The sequence below is a fragment of the Myotis lucifugus genome, unplaced genomic scaffold (assembly GCF_000147115.1).
Source record: "Myotis lucifugus unplaced genomic scaffold, Myoluc2.0 scaffold_41, whole genome shotgun sequence".
In the NCBI taxonomy this organism is placed as follows: domain Eukaryota; kingdom Metazoa; phylum Chordata; class Mammalia; order Chiroptera; family Vespertilionidae; genus Myotis; species Myotis lucifugus.
Window position 1 is genome coordinate 8,024,771 of NW_005871089.1, and position 20,267 is coordinate 8,045,037.

General features: G+C 43.4%; 1 protein-coding gene across 2 annotated transcripts in view; it reads left to right on the forward strand.

Annotated features, from left to right (window-relative positions):
• TSPAN3 (tetraspanin 3) overlaps positions 1-20,267 on the forward strand; it is a 93,092-nt gene that overhangs the window by 40,943 nt on the left and 31,882 nt on the right. Inside the window, exons 2-7 of one of the 2 annotated variants that reach the window (XM_006087921.3) lie at positions 7,752-7,943; positions 8,172-8,246; positions 10,325-10,426; positions 11,368-11,520; positions 13,823-13,906; positions 19,194-19,358. In XM_006087921.3, the coding sequence (XP_006087983.1) occupies positions 7,752-7,943; positions 8,172-8,246; positions 10,325-10,426; positions 11,368-11,520; positions 13,823-13,906; positions 19,194-19,319 (732 nt within the window). In that variant the 3' untranslated portion in view covers positions 19,320-19,358. Of the gene's footprint in view, positions 1-7,751; positions 7,944-8,171; positions 8,247-10,324; positions 10,427-11,367; positions 11,521-13,822; positions 13,907-19,193; positions 19,359-20,267 lie in introns of those variants that run through there. The other variant, XM_006087922.3, reaches the window with a different exon arrangement.

Here is a 20,267-nt window from a genome sequence, read left to right on the forward strand (position 1 = left end):
TATATGACGTAACACATTTATTGATTTGCAAATGTTGTACCAGCCTTGTATCCCTGGAATAAATCCAACTTGGTCATTGTGTATGATCTTTTTAATGTATTGCTGGATCCTATTTGCTAATATTTTGTTGAGGATTTTAGCATATATGTTCATCAGGGGTATTGGCCTGTAATTTTCTTTCTTTGTATTGTCTTTATCTGGTTTTAGAATTATGATGATCATGCTTACCTCATCAAAATGGATTGGAAGTCTTATTTATTCTTTAATTTTCTGGAATAGTTTGAAGAGGATTGGTGTTAGTTCTTTAAATGTTTGCTAAAACTTGCCTGTGAAGCCATCCTATCCATGACTTTTGTTTGCTGGGAGATTTTTTTTTATTATTATTATTGCTTCAATTTCATCAGTTGTTATCTGTCTATTCAGGCTTTCTGATTCTTCCTGATTGAGTTTTGGAAGATGATATGTTTCTAGGAATTTGCCCATTTTGCCCAAGTTGTCCAATTTGTTGGCATATCATATTTTCTAACAATCCTTTGTATTTCTGTGATGCCAGTTGTTATTTCATTTCTTTCATTTTTTTATTTTATGTATTTGGGTCCTCTCTCTGTTTTTTGACGAGTCTAGCCTTGTTTGTCCTTTTTAGTTCCTTTAGGCTTATGGTTAGATTTTTTGTTTTTTGGAGATGTTTCTTGTTTTTTTTGAGGTAGGAATATATTGCTATGAACTTCTCTTTTAGGATAGCTTTCACTGTGTCCTATAGATTTTGTGTTATTGTGTATTTATTTTCATTTGTCTCAAGGTATATTTTATATCATTATTAACCCATTCATTGCTTACTAACATGTTATTTACCCTTATGTATGTGTTTGTTTTTGCCTTGTAATTGATTTCTAGTTTTAGACATTTTTTATTAGAGAAGATGCTTGCTATGATTTGTGTACTTAAATCTATTGATACTTGTTTTGTGTCCTAACATGTGGTTGGTTTTGGAAAATGTTCCATGTGCATTTGAAAGGAATGTATGTTGTGCTGTTTTGGTGTGAATGCTCTGAAAATATCACTTAAATATATCCAATTTAATGTATCATTTAAATCTGCTATTTTCTTATTTATGTTCTGTTTTGAAGATTATCCAGTGCTGTCAGTAGGGTGTTAAAGTTCTCTACTTTGTATTAGTGTCTATCTCTCCATTTATGTCCACAAATATTTGCTTTATTTATCTAGGGGGCATATGTCTTCCAAGGTTTGTATCCTCTTGTTGGATTGATCCAACATTATCTTTATGCAGTGTTCTTCTTTTTCTCTTATTATAACCATTGTTTTAAAGTTTGTTGTATGAAATATCCTTTTATCCCTCTACTTTTAGTTTGTGTGTTTCTGAAGTGGATCTCTTGTAGACAGCATATATATGGGTCTTGTTTTCTTATCCATTCAGGTACCCTATGTTTTTGTTTGCAGGATTTAATTCATTTACATTGAAAGTGATTAAGGATAGGTACGTATCTATTGCCATTTTATTATTTATATTTGTTCCTTTACCTCCCCCCTTAAAAAAAAGTTTCTTTAATATTTATTGTAATACTGGTTTGTTGGTGATCCACTCCTTTAACTTTTTCTTGTCTGGGAAGCTCTTTATCTCACCTTCCATTTTAATGATAACCTTGCTGGTTATCATTAGTCTTTGTTATAGGTCCTTCCTTTTCATCATTTTGAATATTTTGTGCCAATCACTTTTGGCCTGGCAGTTTCTGTTGTGAAATGAACTGACAGTCTATGGGAGTTCCCTTGTAGGTAACTGTCTTTCTCTTGCTGCTTTTAAGATTCTCTTTTTGTCTTTAATTTTTTTTCATCACTTTAATTATGATGTGTCTTTGTATGGGCCTGTTTAGATCATCTTATTTAGGGTCTCTGCACCTCCCGCACTTGGAAATTTATTTCTTTCACCAGCATATGGAAGTTTTCATTCATAATTTTTTCAAATATGTTCTAAATCTCTTGTTTTTCTCTCTTCTGCTTCTGGTAGCCCTATGATGTGAATATTGTTATGCTTGATGTCATCCCAGAGGTCCTTTAAGCTACCCTCATTTATTATTACTTTTTCCTTTTCTGATTTGGTGTTGTCTGCTACCTTGTCTTCCAAATTACTGATTCGATCCTCTACTCATCAATCAGCCTCTGAAAGAGCCTTGGGCATCACGAGTTGGATGTGGTGGAATCTCAGGGAGTCAGCAGGGTGGAGTGAGTGGTGGTCACCATATTCATGCAGATTTAGATTTGGTGTCAGTGCTGAACTTGACGCCAGTCAGCAAGCGTCTGATGGTATACCAAGGCTAACTGTCACTTGCATATGGAACTTTTTGGTGGGATAGGGTTTCGGGGAGTTGTCAGGATGAATTGAGTGGTGTTCACCTGGCTAAAGGAGATTCAAATTTGGCTGAATTGGAGAGAGTGCTGAACACAGGAAAGATGGTGCCTATTGGCCATGAGGGAGGAGGGCTCAACACAGGGACAATAGCGGCCATCCCTCCAGCACTTGCCCTGAGCCACACAACTCAGTTTCTCCCTACAAGTATCTGGCATCCCCTGAGTCATTTTCCCTATACCAAAGTCCAAGGTGAGTGTCTACGAGCAAGAGTTTGTGTGCAGGCTCTTTAAGAGGATAGCTGGGTTTCCAGTCTTCACCCAGAGGGACAAAATCCCCACTGATTTTTAAAAAATATATTTTTATTGACTTCAGAGAGTAAGGGAGAGGGAGAGAGAGATAGAAACATCAATGATGAGAATCATTGATCACCTGCCTCCTGTACTACCCCCCACTGGGGATCGAGCCTGCATATGCCTTGACTGGGAATCAAACTGCGACCTCTTGGTTCATAGGTCGACACTCAACCACTGAGCCACGACAGCCAAGCCCCACTGATTTTTATGGCCAGATGTTGTGGGGGCTTCTCTTCCCGGCACTTGTGGCTCCTCAGGGGACACCTTTGCAGCTGAGATATCCCTCTGGTTTCTCAACTGCCTCACATGTGTGTGGGGTTGGCCCATTTTGTCTCTCTGCCCCTTCTACTAGTCTTAATATGACTTATGTCTATTCTTAGTTACAGGATTTTTGTTTAGCTAGTCTTCAAATGGTTCTCTAGGTTGGTTGTTCTATAATTTAGTTGTAATTTTGATGTGGTCATGGCCTGCACCTATTCCTTCATCTTGACTGGAAACTAAAAATAACATATTTTTAAAAATTGCCTCCATTATTATAGTTGTCTTAAAAAAAAGTCTATGTTATTTAAAAAACATGTTACTTTCTCAACTTTACATAAATGTAGCCTTTTTCTACCAGATCTGATAATGATTCTAATGACCTAGTGTAAGAAAATTTACTGACGATGCCCAAGTTTACTGAGTGCCATAGACTAGACCAGTGATGGCGAACCTTTTGAGCTCGGCGTGTCAGCATTTTGAAAAACCCTAACTTAACTCTGGTGCCATGTCACATATAGAAATTTTTTGATATTTGCAACCATAGTAAAACAAAGACTTATATTTTTGATATTTATTTTATATATTTAAATGCCATTTAACAAAGAAAAATCAACAAAAAAAATGAGTTCGCCTGTCACCTCTGACACGCGTATCATAGGTTCACCATCACTGGACTAGACCTAAGAAATAAACTGAGTTTTCAGGTTGAGAGGAATTATTTTGCAGTGTCATTGTGGAGACTATTTTGTAGTTTGAAAATTAATGATTTGGGTGTTAAATTTTAAAGGATGGTGAAGTAATTCTTTTCCTGTGAAAATCTCAAAGTGCTCTACAAATTATAACTCATTAAGCCAAATGTTTTAATACTTAGCCTCACACTGTATTTGGTTATTCACATGTAAGTATTGGACTGTCAGCATTGAGTTGGTACATAATAATAGCAAAATCACCCTAGCCGGTTTGACTCAGTTATTAGAGCGTCAGCCTGCAAACTGAAAGGTCCCAGGTTTGATTCCGGTCAAGGGCACATGCCTGGGTTGTGGGCTCGATCCCCAGGGGGGATTTGCACGAGGCAGCTGATCCATGATTCTCTCTCATCCTGGATGTTTTTATCTCTCTCTCCCTCTTCCTTCCTCTCTGAAATCAATAAAAATATATATTTTTAAAAATAGCAAAATCAACAATGCAAGAGGAGGATGTATATAAAACTGCAGCTCGAGAACGGTGGCTAGAGCAGCAGCTGAAATAAGGCATATCTGTTCCCTGACTTACTGCAACATTTTCCCTACAGGTGCTCTATAACCTTGTTAGTCAAAGTGTTGTCCAAGAATTAGCAACATCAGCATCCCTGGGAACTTGCTGGAAATGCAGAATATCAGGCTTCAACCCCAGACCTACTAAATCAGTCTATCCTATATAATAAAAAGGTAATATGCAAATTGACCAGATGGCGAATGACCAGTCGCTATGATGTGCACTGACCACCAGGGGCCAGATGCTCAAAGCAGGAGCTGCCCTCAGCCTGCAGGCCACAATCACTCAATTGGGGCCTGCTGGCCAACCTCTCAGTCCCTTCCCCTGGCCAGCAGGCTCTGATCTCCTGATAGCGAACAGGGAACTGTGAGTGTGTAGCAATGGAGGGCGGGGCCAACTGCCAGCAGCTGGGGAAGATGGCCCTGATCGCAGGCCAGGCCTAGGGACCATATTTGTGCACGAATTTCATGCGCCGGGCCTCTAGTTGTTTAATAAGATCCTCAGATGATTCCTATTCACAGTAGCTTGAGAAGAACTCTTCTAAAGACTAAAGAGACCCTAAGGGTTTGCAAAGTTTGCTATAACTGAGTCCTCTGGCTTTACCATTTCACAACCTTGACTAGGACAGCAAGTTTTTTGGTAATGGGTATCATGGTTACTAGGTATTATTATTTTTTCTTTTCCCAAAGAGACAGATATCTAATCTAATAAAAGAGAAACATGCAAATTGACCACACCTCCGCTACACCCAAGCCACGCCCACCAGCCAATCAGAGCAACTATATGCAAATTAACCCAACCAAGATGGCAGTCGGCAGCCACGGAGCTGGAGCAAGCAGGAGGCTTGGTTGCCCCAGCAATGGAGGAAGCCAAGCTTCCCCCCTGCCCTGGCCGGCTGTGGCCTCCGTTCAAGGCAACAAAGTTTCAATTATAGGAGATAAATAAATCCTAGATACCTGCTTCCAGCCAGCCTCCACTGGGAGCTTGGGTGGCTGGGGGCTGTGGCCAGCCTGCAAACAGCCATCAGCCCCTCACCTAGGATGGCCATACCCTCATGGGGTGAGGGTCCCCGCTGGGGGCTTGGCCAGCCTGCAAACAGCCATTAGCCCCTCACCCAGACTGGCCAGGCACCCCAGCAGGAACCCCAACCCTAAAGGGGTGTGGCCAGTCTGAAAACGGCCCTCAGCCCCTCACCCAGGCTGGCCAGGCACTCCAGCAGGGACCCCCACCCAAAAGGGGATGTGGACAGCCTGAAAATGGCCCTCAGCCCCTCACACAGGCTGGCCAGGCACCCCAGCGGGACCCCCACCCTGATCCGGGGCACCCTTCAGGGCAAACCAGCCAGCCCCCACCCATGCACCAGGCCTCTATCCTATATAATAAAAGGGTAATATGCAAATTGACCCTAACAGCAGAACGACTGGGAATGACTGGTCACTATGACACACACTGACCACCAGGGGGCAGACGCTCAATGCAAGAGCTGCCCCCTGGTGGTCAGTGCGCTCCCACAGGGGGAGCTCTGCTCAGCCACAAGCCAGGCTGACGGCTGCCAGTACAGCAGTGGTGGTGGGAGCCTTTCCCGCCTCCTCAGCAGCGCTAAGGATGTCTGACTGCAGCATAGGCCTGCTCCCCGCTGGTAAGTGGACATCCCCCGAGGGCTCCCGGGCTGCCAGAGGGATGTCTGACTGCCAGCTTAGGCCCAATCCCCTGGGGAGCGGGCCTAAGCCAGCAGGTGGACATCCCCCAAGGGGTCCCAGACTGTGAGAGGGCACAGGCCGGGCTGACGGACCCCCCCTCCCCGAGTGCACAAATTTTTGTGCACCGGGCCTCTAGTCTATATATATAAAGAGCCAGGGTCTGTAACGTCCAAAACAACCGAACAGATGACCGAATGCCAGGCTGCGTGCGCAGCAGGCTCGGGTGGGCAGGGACTGGTGAGCGGGCTGAATTGCAGACATCTCGGTCCCTCCCTCCCGCCAGCTCCTGTGGGCACCATGGTGACCCAGCACTGACTGCCGCTGCTGCGGGCATCGTGGCCACCCAGCACTGACTGCCGAGGGGCTGTGGGCCCTGGGACGCCTTGGCACCATGGTGAGAGGGGGCTGTGGGCCCTGGACAGTTGCGGCATGGTGGAATTCTGGGTCTCACGTGATGGGGGGCATGGCCAGCTTTCAAACTGGACTCTGACAGGAGGGAGGAGGGAGCCCCATTCCTTGCAGAATCAGCCATTGGATAGCTTGCTGTCAGCGGTCTGCCAGCCAGGAATCCCATTATCTGCACCCTGGACCCCGATGACCAGGCAGGGGAGAGCAGTTAGGTGTGAGATCAGGCCAGCAGGGGATGGCAGTTAGGGTCGATCCGGCCAGCACGGGAGGGCATTTCGGGCGACCAGGCCTGCAGGGGAGGGCAGTTAGGGACGACCAGGCCGGCAGGGGAGGGCAGTTAGCAGTGACCAGGCTGGCAGAGGAGGGCAGTTGGGGGTGAGTGGGCTGACAGGGAAGCAGTTAGGTGTCGATCAGGCTGGCAGGGGAGCAGTTAGCGGGTGATCAGGCTGGCAGGCAGGCTAGCAGTTGGGAGCCAGCAGTCCCGGATTGTGAGAGGGATGTCCCCCAAGGTGTCCCAGATTGGAGAGGGTGCAGGCCGGGCTGAGGGATAGCACCCCCCCCCCCCCAGTGCATGAATTTCGTGCACTGGGCCTCTAGTCCTATATAATAAAAAGCTAATATGCAAATTGACTGAATGACAGAACGACCAGTTGCTTTGACGCACACTGACCACCAGGGGGCAGATGCTCAATGAATGAGCTGGCCCCTGGTGGTCAGTGAGCTCCCACAGGGAGAGTGCTGCTCAGCCAGAAGCTGGGCTCATGGCTGGCAAGCACAGCGGTGGTAGTAGCAGTCTCTCCTGCCTCCGCAGCAGCACTAAGGATGTTCAACTGACGGGCCTAAGCCATCAGTCTGACATCCCCCTGATGGCTCCCAGACTGCGAAATGGCACAGGCCGGGCTGAGGGACACCCCCCACTCTCCGCCCCCGAGTGCATGAATTTTGTGCGCTGGGCCTCTAGTAGGTTATAAATTCAGATTCTGGAGTCAGATTGCTGGGGTCACATCCTGGCCCTGCCACTTGTATCTAATTTCCTTTTTTATTGAGGGCACCTGTGATGAGCAAAGGTATCTCCCTTACCACCTCTTTGATTTGTATGGTACTGTAATTGAGCTACAAATAAACATTTGGGGTGTTTGTGAGATTCATTCTTGTCATCATTACTGGATTTGTGGTTTCTTGTCCCTAAGTGAAGCAGCAATGAATGAAAAGTAGCTGGAGTTTGGAAAACTTTTCAACTTAAGTAAAGAAATGTTCTTGCTAATGAATAATAGGAGACTTTTCAGCCTCTGAAAAAAGTGTACAGATAGATTTAAAAGTGATGGGAAATCTCACTGAATTATAACCTACTGGAACAGTTTACTAGCAGCCCTTAGAGACTTACCAGCATTCTGACCTTGTTTTTCACAGGGGGCAGCTGGCATTTTATGCTATGTGGGAGCCTATGTCTTCATCACTTATGATGACTATGACCACTTCTTTGAAGATGTGTACACTCTCATCCCTGCTGTAGTGATTATAGCTGTAGGAGCTTTGCTTTTCATTATTGGGCTAATTGGCTGCTGTGCCACAATCCGGGAAAGTCGCTGTGGATTGGCCACGGTAAGTTAGTGCTTCATTGACTATATGTGTCATCGTATTATGTGGGAATATTTCATTTGTGTTACTTGCTTTGAATTAAGCATGACACTGCATAGATTGGCTCCTATTGTTGGAATAGAATTAGCACTTGTCTTAAACTTGTAACTGTTATCTTAGATAATTGTTTATCAGGAGAGTATTTAGTGTTATTTTTATTTGTATTTAATTTTTGACTATGTTTCCTTGCAGTTTGTCATCATCCTACTCTTAGTTTTTGTCACAGAAGTTGTTGTAGTGGTTTTGGGATATGTTTACAGAGCAAAGGTATGTTGTCTACTATAATTTATATGCTTTAAAAGGTGGTTTAAGTATTTCAGGTGAAATAGACCAAATTCATTTTATCAAAGTAAACATTTTCTTTTGCCATACTTCAGTTTAGCCACTGCTTTAAACATCTAAAGTTAATATGTCAAGATTTCTAGTCTTGTTTTATATAGCAAAGTGTTGATTCTACTACTGTTCTAGTTTATACGTTTTCAGTTTTCTTTAAATTACTTCAGAATGAGCTACAGATGAATAATTGGTCAACTAAGAAGTTTGTTCAAATTTCCTCAGCCTATAGATTCTCTATATAAGAGGGGAAATGCAAATTTCCTGATTTCTGTTTTGTTTTCCATTGCCTCTTTTAAAAATGCCTTAGAAAAAAAGATGGTTATGAGTTGTGATCCTACCTTCTACCTCATCCTAAGGAACAAGGTGTCCTGCCAACTCGAACACCAAGGTGGCTATTGCAGCCACTCCCTTCTTGTCCCTCTTTCCTTGTCATTTTCTTTTCTTTTCTTTCCTCTTTCCTTTCTACTTTGCCTGCTTTTGCTTTCCACTTATAGTACCATTTAAGGCTAAACAGACTTCTTTAAATTGATTAATTTGGGCATAACTTTAGAGCCATGGTATAGATTCATTGTAAGGTATGGTTTTAAATCAAAGGCATGATATTCCAATTTAATATTCAAATCATTGATACATAAGGTATTGAGCAACCATGACAAAAAAAAGAATGCAGTGGATTATGCTCCTACCTATGATCTGGTTATCAATTTTATAGTATCCTGACATCACTGATAAAATTATCAAATAAGTTTAATAATCTTAAAAGGGTAAGGGGAATCAGGTACAAAATTTGTTAAGTGACACTTTAGTAATTAGTAGGAAAGTGTCATTTCTAAAGACTGATTTATTTACCTGCTGATTACTTTTGCATATTTGGCCAAGTTTAATAATTTGTCCCAAAAGTGTCTTGTGGTGGTTTTTTTTTCATGTGTTTTTTATTTTTATTTTTAATTGATTTCAGAGAGAGATAGAAACATCAATAAGAGAGAATCATTGATCGGCTACCTCTTGCACACCCCCTACTATGGGTCAAGCCTACAATTCAGGGATCAAACTGATGAACTCAATGCTCAACCACTGAGCCACTCTGGCCAGGCATGTGGTGTTTTTTAAATTATTTTATTTTTACCTCCTTAAGGAAAGGAAAATGCCTAGGTCTTCTGAGACTACACTGAAAACTTATTTAAAAAGAAGGCAGCTCTAGCTGGTTTGGCTCAGTGGATAAAGTGTTGGCCTGCAGATTGAAGGGTTCCAGGTTCAATTCCAGTCAAAGGCACATGACTGGGTTGTGGGCTCGATCCGCAGTAGCAGGGGAGGGGAGCAGGAGGCAGCCAATCAATGATTCTCTCTCATCATTGATGTTTCTATCTCGCCCTCTCCCTTCCTCTCTGAACTCAATAAAAATATATTTTTTAAAAAGGCAGTCGCCCTGGCCAGTGAGGTCAGTGGTTAGAGTGTCAGTCAGCCCACAGACTGGGAGGTCGCAGGTTCAATTCCTGGTAAAGGGCACATGACTGGAGTTGCAGGTTTGATTTGGGGTGTATGTGGGAGGCAACCAGTTGACGTGTCTCTCACATTGATGTCTCTGTCTCTCTTTCTCTCCCCCTCCTTCCCACACTCCCTCCCTCCTGCTCTTCCTCACTTCCACTCTCTAAATGGAAAAAATACCTTCAGGTGAGGATTAAAAAAAAATGAAGGAGGAGGAAGCAGTCTATTTATTATTTAGGACATCTATCTCAAGGCTCAACTGCTTTCTCCCTTTTGAGTGGATTGTTAGCCTGACACTTTGCACACAATCTTTTCTTTGAAGCTTAATCTATGTGATATAAAATGTCTGAATCTTTACCTGAATATGTATAGAACCAGGAAGGGAGAAAACTTTTTCTTATAAGAAATTTACAGAGATATCTGGCAATTTTGCAAATATGCTATGTATGCATCTTAGTTAGAGCCTTGACTAATATTATTTTTACTAGTATTTTAGAGGGGCCAAATTGTTTGTTTTGATTCAGGTGGAAAATGAGGTTGACCACAGCATTCAGAAAGTATATAAGACCTATAATGGAACCAACCCTGATGCTGCTAGCCGGGCTATTGATTATGTACAGAGACAGGTGAGCTCTCTTGAGGTGAATTTGTTTTTGAGGGCCAATCACTGTTGGGTCAATATGAAACTTACTCTGCTATTACTATGTGAATTAGTCATGTACTTTCACAGTCATGGTTAACTTTATGATGTGTTCAGTGTTTTTATCTTCACCCTTGAAAAGTTGATTTCCACCATTACCTAGTCAAAGTCAGATAAAATGTATTTGACTTTCCCCCCCAAAATCTAATTAGCCAGAGAGGTGGTGATAGAAGAGAGATATGTGCCACAGGGAAGGTGGGAGTCCAGATGAACTTAAGAAGAGGTGGGAGATCTTCTTATCTATCTTTTAACAGCAAGACCAGAAAAGGTAACTGAAAAAACAGTAAAAAAAAAAAAAGTATGGACAATTTGAAACATACATGGAAATAGAATAGTATAGTAGATCTTTATGCTCATAAACCCATCTCCAAAATTGTCAGTGTTTTGTTTGTTAATCTTGTTTCATCTATTACCCCCACATATCTTTTGCTAGATTATCTTAAAGCAAATCACAAACATTTTAGATAAAATATTTTAAACACTCTGTCATTGGAAATAGTATTTAACTCAGAACCAGGTATTTCACATGTAAGATAGGGAGATTTTTCTTAGCTATAAACTACCTCTTGTCAGCATTGTGCTCTTCATATTGACATTCTAGAGGCACTAGCCATATGCAGCTACTTAAAATAAAAAACTCAGTTCCTTAGTCACACCAGCCGCATTCTAAGTGCTCAGTAGCCTTATGTGGCTAGTGGCTGCCATGTTGGACATGCAGTCATAGAACATTTCTATCAATGCAAAAAGTTTTATTGGGATATCACTGTTCTAGAGTAACTTAAGGTTCTTCAGTGCACAGAACTCTAAAGTTCAACAAAGGTGTATGTATTTTGTGAGGAGTAATATCTCTATTCTCTTTTCCAATAGCTGCACTGTTGTGGAATTCACAACTACTCAGACTGGGAAAATACAGATTGGTTCAAAGAAACCAAAAATCAGAGTGTCCCTCTTAGCTGTTGCAGGGAGACTGCCAGCAGCTGCAATGGCAGTCTGGCCCATCCCTCCAACCTCTACGCTGAGGTAAGTCAGTTCCTTGGCTAAAACTTGAATCTAGCCTGGTAACCTGTTTTTCTCTGAATCATCTCTACCTGGAACTTCTTTTCTACCTTGTTTTGCTTGTCTTTTTTTAAAAAGCCATCTTAACCATTTTAAAGTACAACTCAGTAGCATTGAATATATTCACCACCACCCATCTGCAGAACTCTTTCTCTTTTGCACACTGAAACTCTATGCCCATTAAATAACATTCCATTTTCTCTTCCCCCAGTCCCTGACAACCACCATTCTACTTTGTCTATGATTTTGATTACTTTAGGTACCTCATATAAGCAATCATACAAAACTTGTCATATTGTGCCTGGCTTATTTTTTTACTCACTATGTCTTCAAGATTCATCCATGTTGTAGCATGAGTCAGAATTTCATCCCTTTTTAAGGCTGAATAATATTCCATTGTATAGATAGACCACATTTTGCTTATCCACTCGTTCATGGATGGACACTTGGGTTGCTTTCCCCTTTTGGCTATTGTGAATAATGTTGCTGTGAAAATAGATATGCAGATATTCTTTTGAGTCCCTGCTTTCAATTATTTTTTTAAGGATTTAAATTATATTATGTACAGATTGTAGTTATAGCTTTTTAAATTTAAAAATTTTTTTCAATTATAGTTGACATACAATATTATATAGTTTCAGATGTATAGTATGGTGGACATTTATATAGCTTACAAAGTGATCTCCCCAATAAGCCTAATAACCACCTGACACCATATATAGTTATCACAATATTATCTATATATATAAAGAGCCAGGGTCTGTAACGTCCGCAATGACCAAGGCTCCACTGAACACTGGAAGTTGGTGCTGGGTTGCCGTGGTGACCCAGCACTGACTGCCAAAGGGGCTGTGGACAAGCCCGGAGAGAGGCCAGCAGAGAGAGAGGCAGGGTCTGATCCACAGCCTCCATGGCAGCTGTTGATCAGCCGTTGCCTCTCTCTTTCTCTCCGGGCTTTGCCAGCAGCCACACCTCTGTTTCTCTCCGGCCCTCCCTGGGGGCTGCTGATCAGCCCTGCCTCTTTGATCAGGCCCAGAGATAGGCCTGGAGATGCTGACTGGCATAGAAACTGACCAATCAGAACCAAATCTGGGTGAAGTGCTATGAGCCAATGGCTGGCTAGGAGGCGGAGCTTTTGACCTTGATTGGCATAGAAACCAACCAATCAGAACCTAATCTGGGTGAACTACGAAGGCAGAACCTAAGGTGGGGTCTGAGGAGGGGTTTTAAGGGCAACAGCTGTTTGGTGTAAGGTGTAAGAAAGCGGTTCAATTTTTTAATGACCGCTTTAGCAGTGTAGTGCATATGGCTGGCTATCAGTCCAGATATAGGGGTTATGTCTTTTTGTTTGCCAAGAACATCTCCTCCTGCTGAAAAAGGCTACCCCCTCACCATTTAAGGAATTCTATCCTATATAATCTATCTATACTAATAAAAGGGTAATATGCTAATTAGACTGGGTCAACCGGCCATCTTCTGGATGTCCGACTTCCTTCTGGACAAAGCCATGGTGGTGAGGGCTGAGGCAGAGGCAGTTAGGGGCCATCAGGCCATCAAGGGAGGGAAGTTGGGGGCGAGATCAGGCCGGCAGGGGGTTAGGGGCAATCAGGCCAGCAAGGGAGGGCAGTTGGGGCGAGATCAGGCTGGCAGAGGAGGGTAGTTGGGGGCGAGATCAGGCCGGCAGGGGAGGGCAGTTAGGGGCAATGAGGCAGGCAGAGGCAGTTAGGGCAATCAGGCTGGCAGGGGAGGGCAGTTGGGGGTGAGATCAGGCCAGCAGGGGAGGGCAGTTAGGGGTGATCAGGCAGGCAGGCAAGCAGAGGGGTTAGGGGTGACCAGGCAAGCAGGAAGAGGGGTTAGGGGCAATCAGGCAGGCAGGCAGAGGCAGTTAGGGGCAATCAGGCAGGCAGGCAGGCAAGTGAGCGGTTAGGAGCCAGCAGTCCCAGATTGCGGTTGGACATCCCCCAAGGGGTACCTGATTGGAGAGGGTGCAGGCTGGGCTGAGGGAACCCCCTCCCCACCTTTGCACAAATCTCATGCACTGGGCCACTAGTTGACTATATTCCATATGCTGTAGTTTACATCTCCATGACTTTTGCTTCTCTTTTAGGCTATTTTATTTTACTGTAAATTATTTTTAAATGCATGGGTCTTCTTTTTCTGTCTTTTGGTTTTTGTCATTTCCATTTCTGCCAGTGGGTGGTAGTATGTGACCGTGTAGCTTTCAGTTTTAAAAGAGACATCTAATAAGAATGACTTTGTGTTTCAGGGGTGTGAGGCTCTAGTTGTGAAGAAGCTACAAGAAATCATGATGCATGTTATCTGGGCAGCACTGGCATTTGCAGCTATTCAGGTAAGCACAGCTAGCCAAGCAGTTTTGATCAGAGTGTACTGATTCTCTGATGTCAGCCCTGAATGGTTTTAATCACTAAGTGAAAGTGATTGAGATACCAGGCACCAGTTTCCAACATCTTCTATTTCCATTTTTAGATCTAGACCCAGAATGGTTTCAAGAAACCAGAGGTCTGGATGGGGGGACCATTTGTGAGAGGACTCTGCCTTTTTTTCTTTTCTTAAAAAAAAAATACACACACACACACACACACACACACATATACACTAGAGGCCCGGTTTACAAAAAATTTGTGCACTCTGCTGGGGGTGGTCCCTCAGCCCGGCCTGCGCCCATTTGCAGTCCAGGACCCCTTGGGGGATGTCCACCTGTTGACTTAGGCCCACTCCCCGGGGGATCAGGCCTAAGCTTGCAGTCAGACATCCTTCTGGCAGCCAGGGAGTCCTCAGGGGATGTCCGACTAAAGGCTTAGGCCCCCAAGGGATCCGGCCTAAACTGTTAGTTGGACATTCTTAGTGCTGCCATGGAGGTGGGAGAGGCTCCTGCCACCACCTCTGCACTGGCCAGCCATGAGCCAGCTTCTGGCTGAGTGGCACTACTCCTCGGTCTGACCTAAACCCTAGAGATTAGTACTTCATTTTACAACTTTTTCTCGGTCTGAGCAGCAATCTCAGATCACACAGTCGGGTATGCAAGAAATGTTGCTTTCTTTAATTGTTTAGTAACCAAACCTAACTTCAACTTCAGCCCCCATTCTGCCAAGTGAAAAAACAAAAACAAAATATTATTTAACTTAGGTTCCCCACCCCCTTCTCTGGAGTTGTACTTTCATGTCAGACAGTTTATATCTCAGGCAGAGGTACCAAAGAACTGAGCAGGGTCAAGGACATCTGGACCTCAGTCTTCTGTCTGGGCTGGCCCCCACCCAGCTGCCCTTGACCCTCACCTCAGAGCTCAAGTCCATGCTGATCCCTGGTATATTCTCCTCATCTGGGCCTTGAGGCCACTTGAGTCCAATTCACTCTCTCCTTCCCTTCCTGCCACCTTCTCTCTCTCACACAAAGAGGTATTAGGATTTCTGGGGTGAGGTCCTCTGATACCTCCTCAGCCCCGTTGCACGGACACCATCTTGGTGCCTGGGTCACGGCCACAACGCTGTGTGGCTGCTCTCAGACCCTCCGTCTCCTGCTGCCTTAAGGAATGACTCAGCAGGAGAGGAGGGTCACAGTCATTTTTACATGGCCACCAACAAACACTCAGTGTTCCTTCCCTCTAGTTCTCCTTCTCCTCCTCACCCCAGTCCAGGCACATCTATGTGCAGGTCAGGGGAGGGTGGGAGGCAGGCGTGTCTCTGACTCAGCACACAGGCTTCCAGATCCACTGCTCCCCCAGGAGGTCTTCCACGCTCTGGACCTCGACACCCAGAACCTGCCCTCTCTCAGCTGCAGGTCTTTGCCCGCAATGGTCAAGTCTGTTTAGAGCAGTGGTTCTCAACCTTGGCTGCACATTAGAATCACCTGGAAATCTTTTTAAAATCCTGATTTCTGGGCCTCATTCTCCGGAAATTCTGTTTCTTTGTTACTAGTGTTGTGGCCTCACCCCATAAAAAAGAAACAGAATTTCCAGAGGATGAGGCCCAGAAATCAGGATTTTAAAAAGATTCCCAGGTGATTCTAATGTGCAGCCAAGGTTGAGAACCACTGGTTTAGAGGCTTGAAGTCAAGAAGTGCCTCTTTGTTCTCTGCTTTCTGGAGGCGGTCAGCGTGGAACATTCCTGCCCTGGATTGGGGAGGGGTCTCTGGGTGTTAAGAATACCAGGAGGGGGAGCACAGACTCCTCCTAGAGCTCTGAGATGGGAAAGGCAGCACCCCCTCACCTCTAACCCCAGGACGTTTCTTTAGAAGCAGAAGCCTTGTCCCGTGCAGGGGCCTGTGCTGGCTGCCTCAGTTTCTCAGAGACAAAGAATTTGATGAACGTCTTTTCCCCACTGCAGTAGCTGCTTCATTTGTTCGTTCTCGCATTTTTCATTTTTCATTAGCTGCTAAATCGCCCCTGTGGCTGCAAACCTGTTGTGCCAGCGGGGGGCTATGGGAGCTGTGCAGGGACAGGGGAAGGGGGAGGGGGGCCCAGCCTGCAGGGAAGGTCAGTGGTGCCTGCCGGGCTGTCTCAGAGGATGTGGTTTAGGTTAGGTCCTATCCTTTGGCGACTTTAGGAGGGGAAACCGTGTCTTCCGCTCCCCACTTTGACTCAGGGGTGGAAGTTCTCCTTGCTCTCTGGCCTCATAACTCAGTGGATCAGGGTGGGATGCGGCAGGCAGGCGGCTTCTGTGGCTGCACACGGGGGCCTGGATGGCGGCTCGCACCAGCTTGTGCTGTCCCGCCCTGCCTGCAGTATGCAAATTAGCCACCATCTTTGTTGGTGGTTAATTGCATATCATGCTGATTAGCCCATGGGAGGCATAGCAAAGGTACGGTCAATTACCATGTTTGTCTATTATTAGATAGGATATATACACACACACACACACACACACACACACACACACACACTAGTAGCTCGGTGCATGAAATTTGTGCACATTAAAAGGGAATTAATTGCCCTAACCGGTTTGGCTCAGTGGATAGAGCATCGGCCTGCAGACTCAAGGGTCCCAGGTTCGATTCCGGTCAAGGGCATGTACCTTGGTTGCGGGCACATCCCCAGTGGGGAGTATGCAGGAGGCAGCTGATCGATGTTTCTCTCTCATCGATGTTTCTAACTATCCCTTTCTCTTCCTCTCTGTAAAAAATCAATAAAATATATATTTTTTTAAAAAGGGAATTAATTAGCAGAGATATTTTAATATTGCTATTTGCCCTTTCTCTATAATAGAAGTGTGAGATATGAAAGGAAATTAGTAAAATATATATGAAAATAATATATAAATTTATTAATAAATAGTAACAAAAGGATATAACAACAACAGATGCATGATATGAAAACAACAAAAACATGATCTGAAAACAACAAAAACATGATATGAAAATAACAGAAACATGATATAAAAACAAAAGTGATGCAAACAATGACTGATAAAGTGATTAAACTTATTCTAATATCTCCCTGTACACCACATTAAGAGTGAAAACACTTTCAGAGTGCTTGACTAATTTCCCTTGTGATGAAGTATTTAGAACTTTACCTGTAACGTCACATGCTCTTCAAACTCGAGAGAAAGCAAACTATAACTGACCATGTGCGAAAATAGGTTCAGGTAGGAATATGCCTACTCTGTCTAGAGTTTGTCCATGTGATTTATTAATAGTCATCACAAATGCTGGCATCACGGGAAACCATCATCGAATTAATTTAAATGGGAGGCCAGTGTCAGATGGGGATAAATTAATTCTTGGAATCAGAACAACCGCTCCCTCTGGAGATCCTGTTAACACTTCAGCTTCGATAATGTTAGGTCGTAATCTTTTGATAATAAATCTGGTACCATTACGAAGACCCCAATTACTATTGAGATTTCTCAATAGCATGATGATTGCACCCACTTTCAATTTTAATTTATGACATGGCATTCCCGAAGGAGTAATACTATTAAGAAATTCGATGGGAAAATTTTCCTTTTGAGCATCATCTGTGGAATCAATGGAATCATCACTCAAATATGTGTGAAAATCTCCATCGAGTATATCCAAAATTTCTTCATTTACTTTTTGAACATGCTCATTTTTTGGACAAAGAATTGCACATTTAGATATATTTTTAATATTATCTTTAGCAGTGGTTCTCAACCTTGGGTACACATTAGAATCACCTGGGAATCTTTTTAAAATACTGATTCCTGGGCCTCATCCTCAGGAAATTGTTTCTTTGTATGGGGTGGGGCCACAACATTAGTAACAAAGAAACAGAATGTCCGGAGGATGAGGCCCAGAATCAGGATTTTAAAAAGATTCTCAGGTGATTCTAATGTGCAGCCATGGTTGAGAACCATTGATCTATAGATATAGTATTTCCAAAGGTAGCTTCAATAATAGATTCATTACAAATCATTTCACTTCCATGCTCTGCTCTGAGGGCGGGTTCCTGCCTGAAAACTCGCCCTGAGGGCTGGTTCCTGCCTGAAACCTCACCCTGAGAATGGGTTCCTGCCTGAAACCTCACCCTCCAGGAAACAGCTGGGGGAGGGCGCAGCCATTTCCAAGACAACCCCTGCAGGACTGACTTCCTTCCAGTTGGTCGCGGTTCTGGCCATGATGTTACACCCAGGGTTTTTATATAAGTAGATATTTAATTAATTTCAGAGAGGAAGGGAGAGGGAGAGAGAGATAGAAACATCAGTGATGAGAGAGAATCATTGATTGGCTGCCTCCTGCATGCCCCCTATTGGGGGCACATTGCACAACCCAGGCATGTGCCCTTAACCAGAATCGAACCTGGGACCCTTCACTCCTCAGGGTGACACTCTATCCACCAAACCAAACCAAACCAAACCAGCTAGGGCTGCCTTATTTTCTTGACTTGATTAGTGAGTGAGCTGTTCAAAATACAAACTGTTGTGATAGTATATTCTTGGAGATATTTTAATAGAACTTTATAGAATTTTAAAAAATTATATTGCTTTACTTCAGTTTGGAAATAGCTTTATTTTAGTCTTTTAAAAATATTTTTCTCCTTTCAATTCTTGTTTTTCTGTCCTCAAGGGTTTTATATGTTTACTAGAGCCCCAGTGCACAAAATTTCTGCACTGGTAAGGTCCCTAGCAGCTGCTGGCTGCCGGCTGCTAGCCAGGTACTCCCTTCCCTGGCCACCTGCCACGGTTGGGGCTTCGCTCCCTTCCCCCAGCCGCCTGCCACCACTGGCCTGGGCCTCCCTCCCTTTCCCCCGGCTGGCCACGCCCCCTGGTTGAACTCCTGGACGAACTCCTGGTTGAGGGGACAATTTGCATACTATACTTTTATTATATAGGATATACATAAATCAAGAACTGGTTCTACAATTCTAGTTTCTTATACTAATAGGAGCAATTATAATTTTTTACAGAAAAGGCCTTAAAATAAAACAGGTTCTAACCTCTTCTGTATTTGAAACTTAGTTTTGTTAGGTGCATCTGGAAGTGTACAGACAGAGTAGAGTGCATTTATGCTTTGTGCATTTTCCTTTAGTGATAACGTTTTACCCAACTATAGTATATCACAACCTGGGTATTGGCATTGATACAGTTTACCAATTTTATTCAGATTTCTGATGTCTATGTGTATATATTCAGTTCTATACAATTTTATGACCTGTGTAGGTTCCTGTATCGAACACCACCAACCAAGATACTGAACAGATCCAATACCACAAGAATACCACCTGGTACCATTTGGTACCCTTCTGTAGCTGCATCCCTCTCCCTTCTGTGCCTTTGCCCAGTTAACCTGGCAACCACTAATCTGTTCTCCATTTCTAAAATTTTGTCATTTAAAAATGTTTTATAAATTAAATCATATCGTATATAACCTTTGGAGCTTGCTTTTTATTTATTTTTTTATTGTTGAGAGTAATACAGATGTTCCCCAATTCCTCCCCCACCTTCCTTAACTTCCTTCCTCTCATTCCTGCCCTACCCTGGACCTTCACCATACTATTGTCTGTATCCATTGGCTCTGCATATACGTATATAACTACTTTGGTTAATCTCTTCCCATCTCCTCCATCCTCCCACTGAGATATGTATCTATGCCTCTGGACCTGTTTTGTTTGTCAGTTTATTATGTTCATTAGATTCCATATATGAGTGAGATCATATATTTGTCTTTATCTGATTGGCTTATTTCACGCAGCATAATATTCTCCAGGTCCATCCATGCTGTCCCAAAGGGTGAGAAATTCTTCTTTTTTACAAGTGCATTGTGAAAATGTACCACAGTGTTTTTTTATCCACTCTTCTATTCATGGGCACTTGGGCTGGTTCCAGATCTTATCTATTGTAAATAACACTGCTATAAACATAGGGGTTGCATATGTATTCTTTATGTTTGGTGTTTCAGGATTCTTAGGATATATTCCCAAAAGTGGAATCACTGGTCATATGACAATTCCATTTTTAATTTTTTGAGGAAACTCCATACTGTTTTCCACAGTGGCTGCATTTCCACCAGCAATATACTAGGGTTCCTTTTTCTCCACATCCTTGCCGGCACAAGTTGATTTATTGATGGTAGTCATTCTTGCAGGTGTGAGGTGATACCTCATGTTGTTTTAATTTGCATCTCTCTGGTGACTAGTGATGTTGCGCATTTTTCATATGTTTATTGGCATCTGTATGTCCTCTTTGGAGAAGTGTCTATTGAGGTCACTCATCTTTTAATTGGATTGTCTGTTT